Here is a 17,949-nt window from a genome sequence, read left to right as displayed (position 1 = left end):
CAACCTAAAAGGCATTAAACAACGCCCTTTCAAATCATTTCACAGTCACTTCCGGTTTAAACAGGTCAAAAGGTCAACGAAAGTTCACCAACATATCCATTTCTGTAAAGTGCGTACAGCCCTTTCATATGATGTATAGATTGTCAAAATAGCTTTTGTAGCTTTGGAAATATGAACTTAGGAAATATTGACGACTGTAGAAAAGACTGTAATGGGCATGTATGTTTTAACCGCCTTGAACGAAGACTATTCTTCATGAAGCTTTTTCGCGCTCTATTGATAATATTTTTAAAAAGAAGTAAAAAAAAAAAACGTGGATCAAAAACAATGATTTTTTGAAATAATAATTTGAATTTTTATTACTCAAGAATGGATGACGTCATCATGACCTAACTAACACATTATTCCACTCCTAATGCATATCTAACTATGTGCGAAGTTTCAAGTTCATACGAGTTTGGGAAGTGTGCTTTTGTTCGAGGACAAGGGACGAAGAGAAGAAGAAAATGAAAATCTGGATTGTTTTATTTATTTGTTTGTACTAAAGTTTTGTTTAATCCGGCAGTTTATTTTAGCAAGACCACTCCTAATTGCTTGGGCCTTATACTTTAACCATTCTGTTTTCTTTGAATGTTTTGTATTGTAACATCCATGTCTGTGCAATAAGGTAGAAATAGATTAGTTTACGTAACGTCCTTTCCTACTAGAGAAAGTTTAAAAGGGCTTATGTTATTCCAGAGATTTTTTTTCTTCAAAGTATTTAAATCAGAATAACTTGGATAGTTGTTTTAACAAATAATCAAAATAATTGATGATTATGCTAAGTTCAAGAAGTAATAGATATTGTAATACTGACGTGAATTCCGTGGGCCCAAAACGCCCTTCACCCGGGGGGAGTGGTCGATCGATGCAACGTCTCTATTCTCTACACTACACGTGTACGACACACGTGTTACGCACAACCAATGGGGAAATTTCGTAGTTCTTTATACATGAAGTTATGTATTTTCAAACTCGATTTTGAACCAGAAGACGAGATCAAAATGGGATCATGTCTGGGAAGCATTTACGGAGTTTTTAACGAACTTTCCGATGATGTGTCGATTGTAACAACCCATCATGTAGATCAAAAGTTATGATTTTTTGAAATAATAAACTTTGAAAATTCATAACTCAAGAATTGATGACGTCATCGTGACGTAACTCAAACGGTTTCTTCTCCTGATAAATATCTAACTATGTGTGAAGTTAGAAGTTCATACAGGTTTGAAAAGTGTGCTTCTGTTGAGGGCAAGGGACGGAGATGTATTTTTGAAGAAAAATATACAATTGCAAACTTTGACCTTCCGGTACGAACGGGAGGAGGGGTCATACGATTTTGACGTTAACTTTTCAAATGTAGTCCCAGTCTTGATCTATCAGATGCGTAATTATGAATATCATAACTGTAAAATTCGAAGACATACAGCGAAAAGCAAATGGTCACTTTTTGAACCTAAAAACCTTGTAATTCGACACCTGATGACGTCATCATGACGAAACTAAAACGGTTTCATCTACTAATGAATATCTAACTATGTGTGAAGTTTCAAGTTTATGTGAGCTTAGCAAGTATGTCTTTGTTAGCGGACAAAAACCACGGAGAAGAAGACGAAGTAAAAAAAAACAAAAAAACTAGATATAGTGTTTGTAGAAACAAACATTAGGTGTTCGGCTATTGTTGGTTCAGTGTTTGAATAAATGAAACAAGTACTGTTAATAGCTCGTCAAATTACAAAGAAATCAAAACCAAACAGTTTTCTCGATGTGTAATAATTTTATGGAAAAAGCATCAAAAAGTGTACACTTCAACCTAAAAGCCTTTAAATACTGCCTTTTCAAAGCATTTTACAGGCACTTCCGGTTTAAAAGGTCCAAAGGTCAAGAGAAGGTCACCAACATACCCATGTTTGTGAAGTACGTGAGGCCCTTTCATATGATGTATAGGTAAATTAATAATTTTGCTTGTTACATAAAATAAAATTGAAGAGGATGCCTGAATTGACTAATACAATCGGAGTTGGACGAGGTGTAGACTTGATTCAAGTTTTAGATTGTGGTTATTCTTCTGCATCCCAGGCACAAAAAAACGCCCCACTAGTAGCGATCACGCGGGCCCTAACTCGCAATCTCAATTTGCAACGTGTGCACAACCTGCACACGTTGCAACGTGTGTGTATTGAGATTGCGAGTTAGGGCCCGCGTGATCGCTTATATTGTGGGGGCGTTTTTCGTGCCTGGGATGCAGAAGAATAACCACAATCTAAGACTTGAATCAAGTCTACACCTCGTCCAACTCCGATTGTATTAGTCAATTCAGGCATCCCCTTCAATTTTATTTTATGTAACAAGCAAAATTATTAATTTACTGATTTTATTTAAAAAAGGTTAATGGCTGTTAGCAAACTGCGTCCAACTAACATTACATGGTGTACATGTACTTGCAAAATAGTGTTACTGGCCTCACGTTTTGACCCTACTAAATAGCTACGTGAGAAGAATGAGACAATACATCATGAATTCAGTTCAAAAGGATAAAAGTTTGTTTTCGTCAGTTTATTCATCAAACTATAAGCCTTTACACAATTAAAATCTTCACAACAAAATGTACGTATGGAAGGTACATGTACCAGACAGCACTTAACGGAGCCGAGTTGAAAAGTGACAATACCAAAGTGCAACCATCAGCCGTGAAGTTACATTATATATGATGGTTGTCAAAAGGATAAAAATGTTGTTGTCGCCACAACCAACCCCCTTATATTCAAATAACCATGTGAATCTATTCAAACAAACAAAACCTTCTCAAGAATATCCATGCATAGATTTGTCAGGTGCATAAAATTATGTCCCAGCCAGCACTTTGATTTATGAGTGTGTTTTACTAGTTTCCACACTCCCCAACCAAAGTGACTACAATACGTCTCTATTGAATAACAATGGTATGTTTAGACATAGTTTTTATTTTCAGCTTTTCCATAGATCCTGTTTTTTATGTCTCCCAAAAATGGTCGACCGTGTTAGTTCGCAAAGTAAAAGGAAAACCACGCAATTTCGAGGCAAATTTGTGTGGATCATTTTACAACATCTTTCCAACCATTATGTATTTTATAACAAACGGTTACAAACGCTTTTTATAGACCAACTCGTCTGATCCAAGGCAACGTGTTCCTTTAACGCATATATAATGTTATTTACATAAAATAAGGAAAATACTGGAACCCAAAGCCGTGCTAAGCATATACTAATTATGTATCGTTTGGAACCTCCGTAACATCTCCTGCCCTAGTGGTGCCCGATCCAAGGCGTCAAACATGACTTAAAGCCATTGGACCCTTTCGGTTAACAGTATTGCCCAAGGCCCACACTTCGTGTATCACAACTTATATAACAAACCTGTGAAAATTTAGGCTCAATCGGTCATCGGAATCGGGAGAAAATAACGGGAAAACCCACCCTCGTATCCGCGCGTTTCGCCGTGTCATGACATGTTTAAAATAAATCCGTAATTCTTTTGACCCAGAGGTGCTCGGTCCAAGTTGTCAAACATAATGATAATGAAGTAAATTTAATCACAAAAATGGAACCCCGTGAGCGGGCTAAGCACGGGCTAATCATACTAATATTCTGGTAGCACCATGTATTGCTTTACAAGGTGCTGTGGCGCAATTTTGCTGCCGATCGGACCGGGAACACCGGGGCGAAATCCTTCTCTTTTCGATAAGTACTCTGGGTTTCTTTTATATGCGTTACATAACACATGGGACCAACGGCTTTACGTCCCATCCGAAGGACGAAGCAATGGTTAAGTGACATCATAACTTTGTAAAGTTAAGAAAACTCCTTAACATCTTTTGACCCAGAGGTGCTCGGTCCAAGTTGTCAAACATAATGATAATGAAGTAAATTTAATCACAAACAATGGAACCCCCATGAGCGGGCTAAGCACGGGCTAATCATACTAATATTTTGTAACCGTTGAAACCTACTTTATATCTTTGCCTGGTCAAACATCATTTAAAGGGGCATTACAGTATTACATTTAGTTTTAGCCCGCAAACGTAAAGTTAAAAAGCAATATAAAGACTAGGAAATAGAGTGCTCTCATAGTGGTGCACAAGGTTTGATACACACACATCTCAACGCGTGTTCAGGCTGTTAAGTCAACTTCTTAGTTTCTGTAAGTCGACTTGGTGAGATAAATTATGTCAGTTAGTCGACTGATCATTTTATCTAAGTCGACTTGGTGAGATGGATTATGTCAGTAAGTCGATTTACCATTTTATATAAGATTGCAAGTTAGGGCCCGCGTGATCGCTAATAATGTGGGGGCGTTTTTCGTGCCTGGGATGCAGAAGAATAACCACAATCTAAGACTTGAATCAAGTCTACACCTCGTCCAACTCCGATTGTATTAGTCAATTCAGGCATCCTCTTCAATTTTATTTTATGTAACAAGCAAAATTATTAATTTACTGATTTTATTTAAAAAAGGTTAATGGCTGTTAGCAAACTGCGTCCAACTAACATTACATGGTGTACATGTACTTGCAAAATAGTGTTACTGGCCTCACGTTTTGACCCTACTAAATAGCTACGTGAGAAGAATGAGACAATAAATGATGAATTCAGTTCAAAAGGATAAAAGTTTGTTTTCGTTAGTTTATTCATCGAAACTATAAGCCTCTACATACTTAAAATCTTCACAACAAAATGTATGTATGGAAGGTACCAGACAGCACGTCACGGATCCGAGTTGAAAAGTGACAATACCAAAGTGCAACCATCAGCCGTGAAGTTACATTATATATGATGGTTGTCAAAAGGATAAAAAGGTTGTTGTCGCCACAACCAACCCCCTTATATTCAACGAACCTTCAAAAGAATATCCATGCATAGATTTGTCAGGTGCATAAAATTATGTCCCAGCCAGCACTGTGATTTATGTGTGTGTTTTACTAGTTTCCTCACTCCCCAACCAAAGTGACTACAATACGTCTCTATTGAATAACAATGGTATATTTCGACATGGTTTTTATTTTCAGCTTTTCCATAGATCCTGTTTTTTATGACTCCCAAAAATGGCCAACCGTGTTAGTTCGCAAAGTAAAAGGAAAACCACGCAATTTCGAGGCAAATTTGTGTGGATCATTTTACAAAATCTTTCCAACCATTATGTATTTTATAACAAACGGTTACAAACGCTTTTTTTTAGACCAACTCGTCCGATCCAAGGCAACGTGTTCCTTTAACGCATATAATGTTATTTACATAAAATAAGAAAATACTGGAACCCAAAACCGGGCTAAGCATATACTAATTATGTATCGTTTGGAACCTCCGTTAGATCTCCTGCCCTAGTGGTGCCCGATCCAAGGCGTCAAACATGACTTAAAGCCATTGGACCCTTTCGGTTAACAGTATTGCACAAGGCCCACACTTCGTGTAGCACAACTTCTATAACAAACCTGTGAAAATTTAGGCTCAATCGGTCATCGGAGTCGGGAGAAAATAACGGGAAAACCCACCCTCGTATCCGCGCGTTTCGCCGTGTCATGACATGTTTAAAATAAATCCGTAATTCTTTTGACCCAGAGGTGCTCGGTCCAAGTTGTCAAACATAAAGATAATGAAGTAAATTTAATCACAAACAATGGAACCCCCATGAGCGGGCTAAGCACGAGCTAATCATACTAATATTCTGGTAGCACCATGTAATGCTTTACAAGGTGCTGTGGCGCAATTTTGCTGCCGATCGGACCGGGAACACCGGGGCGAAATCCTTCTCTTTTCGATAAGTACACTGGGTTTCTTTTATATGCGTTACATAACACATGGGACCAACGGCTTTACGTCCCATCCGATGTGTAATCATTTAATGGTAAAGCATCAAAAAGTGTACAATTCAACCTAGAAGCCTTAAATAATGCCTTTCCAAAGCATTTTACAGGCACTTCCGGTTTAAAAGGTCCAAAGGTCAAGAGAAGGTCACCAACATACCCATGTTTGTGAAGTACGTGAGGCCCTTTCATATGATGTATAGGTAAATTAATAATTTTGCTTGTTACATAAAATAAAATTGAAGAGGATGCCTGAATTGACTAATACAATCGGAGTTGGACGAGGTGTAGACTTGATTCAAGTCTTAGATTGTGGTTATTCTTCTGCATCACAGGCACAAAAAACGCCCCACATTATTAGCGATCACGCGGGCCCTAACTCGCAATCTCAATTTGCAACGTGTGCAGGCTGTGTATAAGTAAACTTCTTAATTAGTTACTGTAAGTCGACTTGGTGAGATAAATTATGTCAGTAAGTCGACTTACCATTTTATCTAAGTCGACTTGGTGAGATAAATTATGTTGTTAAGTCAACTGATAGTTTTGAATAAGTCGACTTAGCAAAATAATATGTCGGTTAGTAACTGGTTCCACGAAATAAGTCGTCTTGATGAGATAACGTATGTCGGCAACTCAATATGTTAGATGGCACTCCTGGAGCTCCGTAGGTGACCTTTTGCCAGTCAAAACTTATCGATGGAAAATCACGCCATGTGCACGCACATGGCACTGGCGTATAATGTGTAAACAAGTCAGAACAAGCTATAGTCGCGAGGGGTATGTTGCGTTGGGCATAAACACTTTGGCCAAGAAAATATACAAATGCTTACTTTTGAACCGTAAGACAAGGTCAAAATGGGATTATGTCTGCGAGGCGTTTACTGAGTTTTGAATGATGATTCCGATGATGTATTGATTGTAAGAATCCCCTGTGTAGATCAGAAGTTATGATTTTATATTAATAAAAAAAACTTTGAATGACCATCATTCAAAAACGGTTGACGTCATCATGACGTAACTTAACCGGTTTCCTCTCCTAATAAATACCTATCTATGTGTGAAGTTTCAAGTTCATACGGGTTTGGGAAAGGTGCTTGTGTTAGCGGACAAGGTATTTTTTAGTTGGCCGAACAAACTTAAAAATACACTAGACATAAAATTTTTGTTAACTAGAGCTAAGTTTTTTGTTCAAACAAAAACGAGGTGTTCGGTAGACATTTCCATTTAGCATAAACTCGCAGGGATAAGAAGAAAAAGAATTAAAGTTGGTCTGATTTCAAGATAGAAGACTCTTGACCTTTGACATGCCTTTTTTCACTTAAGTGGGCCTAAAAACCTAAACCTTGTCTTCATTCTGATACTGAATCGAAATGAGCTTTCAAACCAGAAATAAAGGTCAATATGGGGCCATGGTAACCCTTGTCTAACAATTAATGCTCAAAGGGTTTATAACTGCAAAGAGGTTAAAAATCGGGTGTGTAGTTCTTGAGATATGGTCTCACTTCCGGTTGACCCTGAAGTAAATGTCAATATGGGGTCACTATTACCCAAGGCTAAAGGAGTCTATAACTGAAACAAGTTTGAAAATCGGTTGTGTAGTTCTTGAGATATGATCTCATTTTCGGTTTACCCGGAAGCAAAGGTCAACATGGGGTCACGGTTACCCAGGCTAATTTCAAATGCCCAAGGAGTCTATAACTGATCGGACGAGAACCGGTGTGATCAACGCAGTACGGTAGTAGTCAAAACAAAAAAATTATTGTTGACGAAAACACACAAACAATCTGATTTGAACCAGAAGACAAGGTAAAAATGGGGTCATGTCTGCGAGGCCTTTACGAAGTTTTTAACGACCTTTTCGATTATGTATCGATTGTAAGAATCCATCACGTGAATCAAAAATAATGATTTTTTTGAAATAATAAACTTTGAATTTTTATAACTCAAGAATGGATGACGTAATCATGACCTAACTAACACATTATTCCACTCCTAATGCATATCTAACTATGTGCGAAGTTTCAAGTTCATACGAGTTTGGGAAGTGTGCTTTTGTTCGAGGACAAGGGACGAAGAGAAGAAGAAGATGAAAATCTGGATTGTTTTATTGATTTGTTTGTACTAAAGTTTTGTTTAATCCGGCAGTTTATTTTAGCAAGACCACTCCTAATTGCTTGGGCCTTATACTTTAACCATTCTGTTTTCTTTGAATGTTTTGTATTGTAACATCCATGTCTGTGCATGGAGGTAGAAATAGATTAGTTTACGTAACGTCCTTTCCTACTAGAGAAACTTTAAAAGGGCTTATGTTATTCCAGAGATTTTTTTTTCTTCGAAGTATTTAACTCAGAATAACTTGGAAAGTTGTTTTAACAAATAATCAAAACAATTGATGATTATGCTAAGTTCAAGAAGTAATAGATAGATATTGTAATACTGACGTGAATTCCGTGGGCCCAAAACGCCCTTCACCCGGGGGGAGTGGTCGATCGATGTAACGTCTCTATTCTTCTCGGTGTTTAACCAAAACATGACCAATGTTCGTCATTTTGTACTGTTGTTTTCTCACATAATTAAACGTTCCATGAATCACTGAAGTAGGTGGCCATCTCAGCGAATCTTCGTCTTCAATTACACATTGACCACTAAGCCATCAGAAGGGTAACATTTGAACAATTTGACGCCGAAGATTGAGAGGAAATCGTTTTCGCAGCGTTCTGCATAAATAGAGCTATACAGCTCTAAATAGAGCTATATAGCTCTATGCATATCACGCAATGGCACGGAGTACAATAAACTTGGCTGCATGCCACCAAATAAAGTATGCCTAATACACTACCAGATTTTGAACCAGAAGACGAGATCAAAATGGGATCATGTCTGCGAGGCGTTTACGGAGTTTTTAACGAACTTTCCGATGATGTGTCGATTGTAACAATCCATCCTGTAGATTAAAAGTTATGATTTTTTGAAATAATAAACTTTGAAAATTCATAACTCAAGAATTGATGACGTCATCGTGACGTAACTCACACGGTTTCTTCTCTTAATAAATTGCTAACTATGTGTGAAGGTTCAAGTTCATACGAGTTTGGAAAAGGCGCTTTTGTTAGCGGACAAGGGACGGTCAGAAGAAGAAGAAGAAGAAGAAGAAGTATCAATAAATAAAAACCGAACAAAAATAAGAGGTGTTCCGGGCTTGTTGGCCCGAACACCTAAAAACCGAACAAAAACAAGAGGTCTTCGGACTCGAGTCCGAACACCTAAAAAAAAAAAAAACGAACAAAATCAAAGAGTTGTTCGGGCTGTTGCCCGAACACCTAAAAAAAAAAAAAACGAACAAAAATAAGAGGTGTTCCGGGCTGTTGGCCCGAACACCTAATTAAAAAAAAAACGAACAAAAATAAGAGGTGTTCCGGGCTGTTGGCCCGAACACCTAAAAAGAAAAAAAAAAAAACGAATAAAAATAAGAGGTGTTTCGGGCTGTTGCCCGAACACCTAAAAATTTGCCTAAACACCCCCTCCCCCTTTTTTTTATTTTTATTTTTTTATTTTATTTGTTTATACAAAACTTTGTCCGAGTGTGAAGTGGAGAACCTCAACCCGTCTGATAAATTTTGATGGAACCAAATGAATCATGTCTTGCCATTACGCACCTTCCGGGAAGGGTTAATGAGATGGGGGTGTTTTATAACATGTGCGTTTTGCATCTCCCGAAATATCTTCTTTGCATACATATTTAAATCCCAAGTGCAGCGTTTGTCTGCCCTCCTTTAACTTTACCTTGATACTTCGCCCTTAACAAAATGTCTGACCAAATTAACCGAGTGTTGGGTAGGATATTCCTAATTACCTTTAGGCTCTCTTTACCTTATGTCTACTCTGTCCCGAATTTTCCTTCAAGATATCTTTGGTCCCTAGATATAACACTATTGTCGTCGGGACCTCGCCTTTTGCCAGGTATCTCCTGAGCCTAGTCCCAGCCGTCCAGGCGTGCCCCAGACACGCCTTTCCATGTCACTGTACCACCACTGTGCTGCTGCTGTGGCGAATGATACTGTCCCGGTACCCACATTCTTGCTTCGGATTGATGAACATCTTTAGGCTCCCTGTTACCCTATGTCTTATCTGTCCCGAATTTTCCTTCACGATATCTTTGGTCCTTATATGTAACACTATTGTCGTCGGGACCTCGCCTTTTGCCAGGAATCTCCTGAGCCTAGTCCCAGCCGTCCAGGCGTGCCCCAGACACGCCTTTCCATGTCACTGTACCTCCACCGTGCCGCTGCTGTGGCGAATGATACTGTCCCGGTGTGGCGGCTTCAACTTTCCACCGTGTTCAGCTTTCCGAATGACCAAATACGGTAGCATTGCGTCATGCGATGCCTGCGCACAGCAAGCGAAAGTAGTCAATTTTTAGTGCCGTATTGAGTTATCCGTTACCCTCCGGTAGCTGTCATGGCGGCGTCCACGAGTCGAGTGCAACTAGCGGCAAACGCGTGGATCGTATGAGTTGTTTTTTATGCAAGCAGAGTGTGACCTGCCTGAAGTTGTTCACATGAATACATGTAAGATAGGACAAGAGATTAAGTGACTACACAGAAAAGAATCGTAATATAAACAATGTGGGGTCACTGATGCTGAGAGAACTACATTACTCGCCAGGGTACTCGCGGCGGTATCTGAGAGGTCACCCGGAACACTGAACACGCCGGAAAGCTAAAACCGTTCGAACAACGTGCAGATATGACCGACTACGTCACCCGGAAAACTGAACACGGCGGTAGACTGAAACCGCCACACCGGTACCCACGTTCTTGCATCGGATTGATGAACATCTTTAGGCTCCCTTTTACCCTATGTCTTATCTGTCCCGAATTTTCCTTCAAGATATCTTTTGTCCTTAGATGTAACACTATTGTCGTCGGGACCTCGCCTTTTACCGTATCTCCTGAGCCTAGTCCCAGCCGTCCAGGCGTGCCCCAGACACGCCTTTCCATGTCACTGTACCACCACGGTGCCGCTGCTGTGGCGAATGATACTGTCCCGATAAACATCTGTATAAAACAAATTCAAAGAAAAACAGCCTGGGTAATCTGTTCTGACTAATATTTTATCTTGTCAAAGTCTTGTATGTAGATGAAAATGTTGTACACAATTTGTTAACAACCAACTCAACATTCACCAATCTTGTAAATGATTATTTATCTTAAACAGCAATATGCTAATTAAAGAAGCGGTTGCTCTACACTGATTATTTATGACCTTGCTACAAGCTACCCCCTTTTAGACAATTGAAAACATTAAGTCTGGCCTAATGTAGGATTCAAGTGCTCCAGACTTCCATCTCCCCATACTTTTGATTTGCTCCTCCCGAACCCCAAACATATCCTGCAACTATGAACTGAAAAGGGTGTGGGGTTTACCTGATGGCCTTAATCCCTGCTTTAAGATGTGATTAACTTGTCTGGCTGACATAGGGTCCCCCCTCAATGTACAAACAGTGAAGTATTGGCATGATTCCTGTCAATAGAAATGATTGATGCTTTACCCACTTGATCCGTTTTTGAATATCTTAGAACTACTTGCAAATTCCCTTCCAGATTAAAGGAAATATCACCAATACGCAACGCCCGGGAATTTGCCATCGTGAGTTGTAAACTCACTCACCCTCAGAATAACCGAAAAGGGCAACCAAGAATGCTGCTTTTAACAGCAGGGCTTCATATGCTGATTATACTTTAAACATTAACTATGCTACTTTAATAAAGGTCATGTAAGTCAAATATGGTATGTCTGCAAGCTATGCTGCAACCGGATGAAGATGTCTGCAAGCTATGCTGCAACCGGAGCAACTGATTCCTTTTTAATCATTCATCTTCTCTTTTCATCTTCACACTCTTCTACGTTTGCACCGAACATTTTTGTCTTCACTGTAAAAATAACACCCTGTAATTGAACCTATTTTTAATCATGCATCTTGTCATTTCATGTGTATGCTCTGTTACATTTTAATCCAACATTATAATGTTTGTTACTTTTTGTAACCACTTTACGAATTGTTGTCTTCACTGACAATAATTACACCATGTAACGTGAAAACACCGGATCAACTGATCATTTTTAATCATGCGTCTTCTCATCTCATGTACATACCCTATTACGTTTTAGTCCAACATAATGATGTTTGTTACTTTTTGTAACCACTTTACGAATGTTTGTCTTCACTGACAATAATTACACCCTGTAACTTGAATAATCACTGACAATAATTACACCCTGTAACTTGAATAACCGATCACTCGATCATTTTTAATCATGCGTCTTCTCATCTCATGTACATACTCTGTACGTTTAGTCCCACATTATAATGTTTGTTACTTTTTGTAACGACCGAATTTTTGTCTTCACTGACAATAATTACACCCTGTAACTTGAATAACCGGATCAACTGATAATTTGTAATCATGCGCCTTTGTTTTTCATATACGTAAGCTTTACGGTTTAGCCCGCCTACATTGTTCGTTACATTTTGTACCGTCATTGCCATGGAACATCAGTGTTGTGTTGACCGCCAGATACGAAAAACCAACCGATATTGGAAACGTACACCTGATCTACGCAAATCAACGCTTTCAGATTCAAGCTAGTAACTGACCTCCCTGCTAAGCTATGGTAGCTGCTACTGTTACCGATGATACTTAAACTATATAACGACTAAGAAAAGATTAAATATTAACAAAGCTTTAACGTGTATATTGATAGCATAGCCAGATAAGCCTTACCCTGGGTACCGCACCCAGTCCTATTCAATGTTCCCGCCGAACCATTGAACCGTGTAACTCTTTATACATAACAAGTATAAAGCAGACTTATTCTAATTCGCCCCAGGACCCAACCGAATAATTCAATATTTTGCAGACTGGCGGTAAAATACTAACCAGACTGCTCAGCACTGGAAATGTAATGGAACATCTTGAATCTTGCCGAGGGTCCAAGCGTCTACAATCATCTTTCATCTTAGAAACAATGAAACTACCCGTGGGATCCTCCCAATTGTGCAATTTATGAACATATGAAATATAACTGCAAGCATAGCGAATCACACTGGATTCACCAACTCAAGACAGTCAAACCCTTTGGACTAAACATAAACACTGGTGTTAAATAACTTCCCGTTACCCCCACTTCACTTCTGCGTGAGAACTATAATGTTGTTTATATTCTGTAACTAAAGTATAAATTAATTTTTTAAAGTTGTCCTATATATTTGATACTATAACTATCTCATGTAAGTAACCCCCCTTCTTTTTTCCACTGGTCCCTCATACCTATTTTTAATACCATCGTACCTTTGATCTTGCTTTTCTCTATTAATTGACCATTGTTAATTGCATCATGATGTAACTTGTTCTCTAATTCTACCCTTTCATGTTTCCCTGCATTGTTAACCACTTTTATGGTCCAGTAATCCATCCTTTCACATGAAACCTCCTTTGTCCTCGCCACTTTACTCGTATTGGTTCATAGCCACCAGTTGTTTCTGAAATAGAAACTTTGATTGGCTGTTTGTTTTTTCCCGCTTCTTTCTTTCCCGCTTCTTTCTTCATTTAGTCCATGTCTTTAATTTTAATATTATGCAATAGGCTACCACTTGATTTATGGAAGCTGGCCATTTAGTGCCTAATAATGATCAATCATTCCGAAAGGTCATAATGAAACTTGCTATTGCCCTTCTATTCTTTATGTACACTGTGTTCTAGAGCTTGATTAACACATGGTGCTGTGACGTGCAATGCCCATAATTCATCGTCAATTATTGATGCCCATGATCTAACTGGTGTTAATTGCTGCCTCATTCTAAAAGTGCGCCATCCCCCCTTATTGGACGAGCTGCTGCTCTCTGTGCGTACGATCTGACAATATTTCAATAATTCTATGTGTTCTATGGAGATGAGCTCGCAAATACACTGCTGCATAAGTCAAAAAATGCAGAGGTCCATGTATGTATAGAAGTAATTGGACGCCTGTGTTTATTATCTTTCCATATTATAAAACCCCCCTCGATTACAGCCAGCAAGAACTATTGTGTCTTGACCGGTATTTGTACTACTATAGGGTCACTCTGCTTTATAAGATCACAGCGAAATCCACAAACTCGCTATGAATAATCTTAAAATTTTTAAGGTTAGCGGTAGGCTATTTGTACTACTATAGGGTCACTCTTCTTAATAAGATCACAGCGAAATCCACAAACTCGCTATGAATAATCTTAAAAATTTTAAGGTTAGCGGTAGGCCCTCGCCCAATTCGCTAATTCGGCCGCCAATTAATTATAGCAAGAAATGTTTTGCATCAATGTTGAAAATGTTGCAATTTCTGTGTTTATACGTTTTGCGTATGGCGATGACATGGACTGTACCACCAATGTTACAGGGTTGAATGGCACACGTAAAGTTATTAGCAACAGTGGTTGCTCTGTGTTGCGTTTAACATATGCTAGAAAGTTGGTACATGAGTGACTTATTTAAAATAAACAAATAATTAACAGTCGCATTTTTTCTTTAATCTTCATTTGCATTTATAACGTAAGCCTTATTTACACGCAGAATTAATACACCCTGTACAAAATGGTATCTACACCAAGTATCTGTGCCATTGAGTGAGGTGGATGCATGCACCCCTCTGCGAAACATGAAATGGGTCATTCTGGAATGCGGTATAGTCAGGAGGAAGATAGGAAGTCTGAGGTCGCCACCCACTCCCAACCTAAAGTGATGGCTCTGTGTGCAGCGCAGCCTACGAGACGATCAGAGTGAACTGATCAATTGAAACCAACGGTTCTTTTTAGAACCACCACACCTCATTTAGAGAAAGTCATTACATGGTGTTACCGCAAACCTTTCCATATCGAATTTCCACCATGCAAAGTTTCAAATCTTACTGGAACTGTGATGGTGTTATAATTGACAGGTATTTTTACCGCTATTTTCCGGTAATTCTTGTGTTTTCTCCCTGGTAGTGTTTCGGTGTTTCTGGTAGTTTTCCGGTAGTTACTGTATTTTTTGGGTGTTCTCCGGTATTTTCCGATGTTTTCAAGTAAAGTACCACCATTGACAACTATGGCTCTATAAACCCTGCTCCTGTTTCTTGGTGGTTAGGATACTGTTTCCAAAAGCTCATCATTGACTAGTGACATTTATAACTCCAGGATTAAATCGAGGTATGCCATCATTTCAACGTACCCCTAAAATTGGAGCAGAATCATTGATCCCCTCCAGCTCACCCAGTTCAGATCAAAGAAAAATAAATAATAATTAAATAAGTATGGTTTAGTAGTGTCGATACTGACATTTCGACTGTATATGAAACCCTACGGAAAGATTTCACAACTAAAATTCTGTATCAGACTGTCACTTTGCCTATAGGGCAAATTCTGTCCGTCCGAAAAGGTTGGCAAGAATTTACCGCAATAAACAGGCAAACTGATCGATATGATCTAGCTGCGGTCTGATTATACACTACAAGTGTGTTCAAAAACAAATCTGTGAACATTCCAGGAAGGAAACACATTGGTATTGGAACTTCAAGAATTGCCTGTTTGTGAGCCTACAACCGGACTACAGAGCATGCTCACACAGGAAGCATAGTGGTTTTTCTTAACCTGGACCATTTGGTAGATAGATACGTTTATTCAATGTTGTAAATAGTGTATAATACAGAGCAACATGGTCAAAATTACTATACTGTAAATTTGAAAGAGATTAAAAGGTGAAACTTTAAACAAAATGCAACATCTAGGTCGGGGGATAAGCACAGCTTTTGTTCCCCAGCCTAAGAAAAAAAAAGGACAAAAAACAGACAGACATTACAAATACAGGACAAAACAAATAGGTGTAAGACAGAAAATAAAGCCGTCACTATTTCCACATACAAAAATTACATCAGTATCTTAGTATTCATTTAGAAAATGAGTTTTACGTTTTTTGGGTAAAAGTTGAGAGAGTACGCAATGATTTTAAAGAGTCATCCAGACTATTCCAAAAGAAAGTGCCACGCTGGACAGCACCATTTTTAGACAACGTGGTTCTACAATAGTTAACATAAAGATTTTTCCGCATCAAGATATCATTGAATATCAAATGCTTTAGATAAATCCAGAAAAATACCAACTGAAAAAACGATTTACATCTAGATCATTATACAATTTATTAACAACAAAACATGTAGCTAAATCGGTCGAGCGGTTACGTCTAAAGCCAACCTGCTCTCTTAAAGGGATGCTGCAGTGAATTAAAATAAAACAGTTAATTTGGCTGTCATCTATTTCTGATATATGTTTTGAACATCAATAAAATGTGTTTTGTTTTTTCCCCGACATATCATCTCACTTGCGTAATTAACGAATAAGTCATGCCCCCCCTTTTGTGGATTGTTACCGCCCCCTACCATCGACGTCACGTCGGGAATTCAAACATATCGTCGGCAAAAAGCGCCCACACAGTGCACACGTCTCTATATGCACACAGCCAGGGGGCCCGACGGCTCGGGTTACCGACATGACGTCACGTTTATGCAAATGAAGGCTCCCTTTTAGGGGCGGAGTGGGTTCCCCTAAATACTTGCGCATGTAATAAAAAAAATAAAAAAATATTTGAGGTTTAAAAAGTCATGTTTAATCGTTTAAATACAATTTAAAAAAACACTGCAGCCACCCTTTAATGCAAAAGAGTGAAAAAGCACTCTTTCAACAGCCATATGAAGGACAACTCTTTTTCGAGTGGTCTTCCACTCTTTTAGATTGAAGTTTGCATCTTTTTGAGTAATTTTTCACTCTGTGCTGGAGTGAAACCCCTCTAAATGAGTGAAATAACCACCACTCTTTTTGAAGAGCCATATAAGGGACAGCTCGAAATGTAAAGAGTGGTGTATTCACTCTTTTACATTTAGAGAGTGTGATTCTGTCAAAGGGTTTTGTAAATAAACAAAATCATTCGGGTATAAACTTACTTTTCAAATAATTTCAAATTTTTTGATAAAACAGAGATGGGTCTATTAATTTCCAACATCATGCTTGCACCCTTTTTTATATATTGGTATAACTTCTTTATATTGAAATCTGGACCATCTCATATGGGTCCAATTTCATAGAGCAAAGTAGCTAAGCATAACAAAATTACGCTTACCGCAGAACGAAGTTAACAGCCAAACTATACCATGTTGCAAGTATAGGCCTCCAATTTATGACCGGTATCCTGCTAACTTTTGCTTTTAGCAGAAAATTGTTAAGCATTATTTTGTGCTTATAAGCAGCTCTATGAAATTAGGGTAACTATGGTTTGTAGCATTTGGGGGAAGGTTTGTTTGTCTTTGAAGTGTTTTACCAAGAGTATGTGTACTTGTTTTCTTTGTGAAATTTTTCAAAAAAGATACATACACTTTCTACCCTAAAAAACAGCGCCAAAAGGAGAAAACCAAAACGAAAAGTCCTATATTTGTGCGTGGATACATTTAATGGGCCAATCCATTATTTAAGATTGATATATTGTTTTCTTGTTATTTATTCAGGATGGATGTGGTTTTATGGTTTCTGATTCTGGCAGCAGCTATGAAGGAATGTGTCAATGCAAATGGGAATCCTGGTAAGTGAAGCAGTCCCTCTATAATGAAAGCACAATTATTAGGTGTTTAGGCGCACAGTGTTGCACAATCTTGATTAAGTTTTCTTTTCTTGTGTATTTCCCCAACACTTGCCGTCTTGGAAGTAAATTGCAACTGTACTTATTTATTTCTCATTACCTCTTTGCACATTTCCATAGTTGCAATTCCCGTGAAACTTTACGGAAACCACGGGCAATAGACCCGTGGTGTTCATCATACTGACATTATGACGATGTCATCAGTAGTCAGATGACACCAGATCAAAGATTGATATTCAACATATTTTAAATGAATATTTCTGGTCCTATAGTGTCATGTTGTAGGTATTTGAAATTGTGTGCACTGATATGATACATGCACCCCATTTTGACCGTTTCAGTGATTCGAAATCATCAGTGGGCCGATGTCT

At 38.5% G+C, this 17,949-nt stretch overlaps 1 protein-coding gene across 1 annotated transcript in view; it reads left to right on the top strand.

The window, feature by feature from the left end:
- LOC139948326 (mucin-4-like) overlaps positions 1 to 17,949 on the top strand; it is a 134,760-nt gene that overhangs the window by 11,010 nt on the left and 105,801 nt on the right. The window contains exon 2 of the mRNA XM_071946453.1: positions 17,448 to 17,521. Coding sequence (XP_071802554.1) covers positions 17,449 to 17,521 — 73 coding nt within the window. The 5' untranslated portion in view covers position 17,448. The remainder of the gene's footprint in view (positions 1 to 17,447; positions 17,522 to 17,949) is intronic.

This window comes from Asterias amurensis, chromosome 15 (genome assembly GCF_032118995.1).
Source record: "Asterias amurensis chromosome 15, ASM3211899v1".
In the NCBI taxonomy this organism is placed as follows: domain Eukaryota; kingdom Metazoa; phylum Echinodermata; class Asteroidea; order Forcipulatida; family Asteriidae; genus Asterias; species Asterias amurensis.
This window is presented reverse-complemented; position numbering and strand designations above follow the sequence as displayed.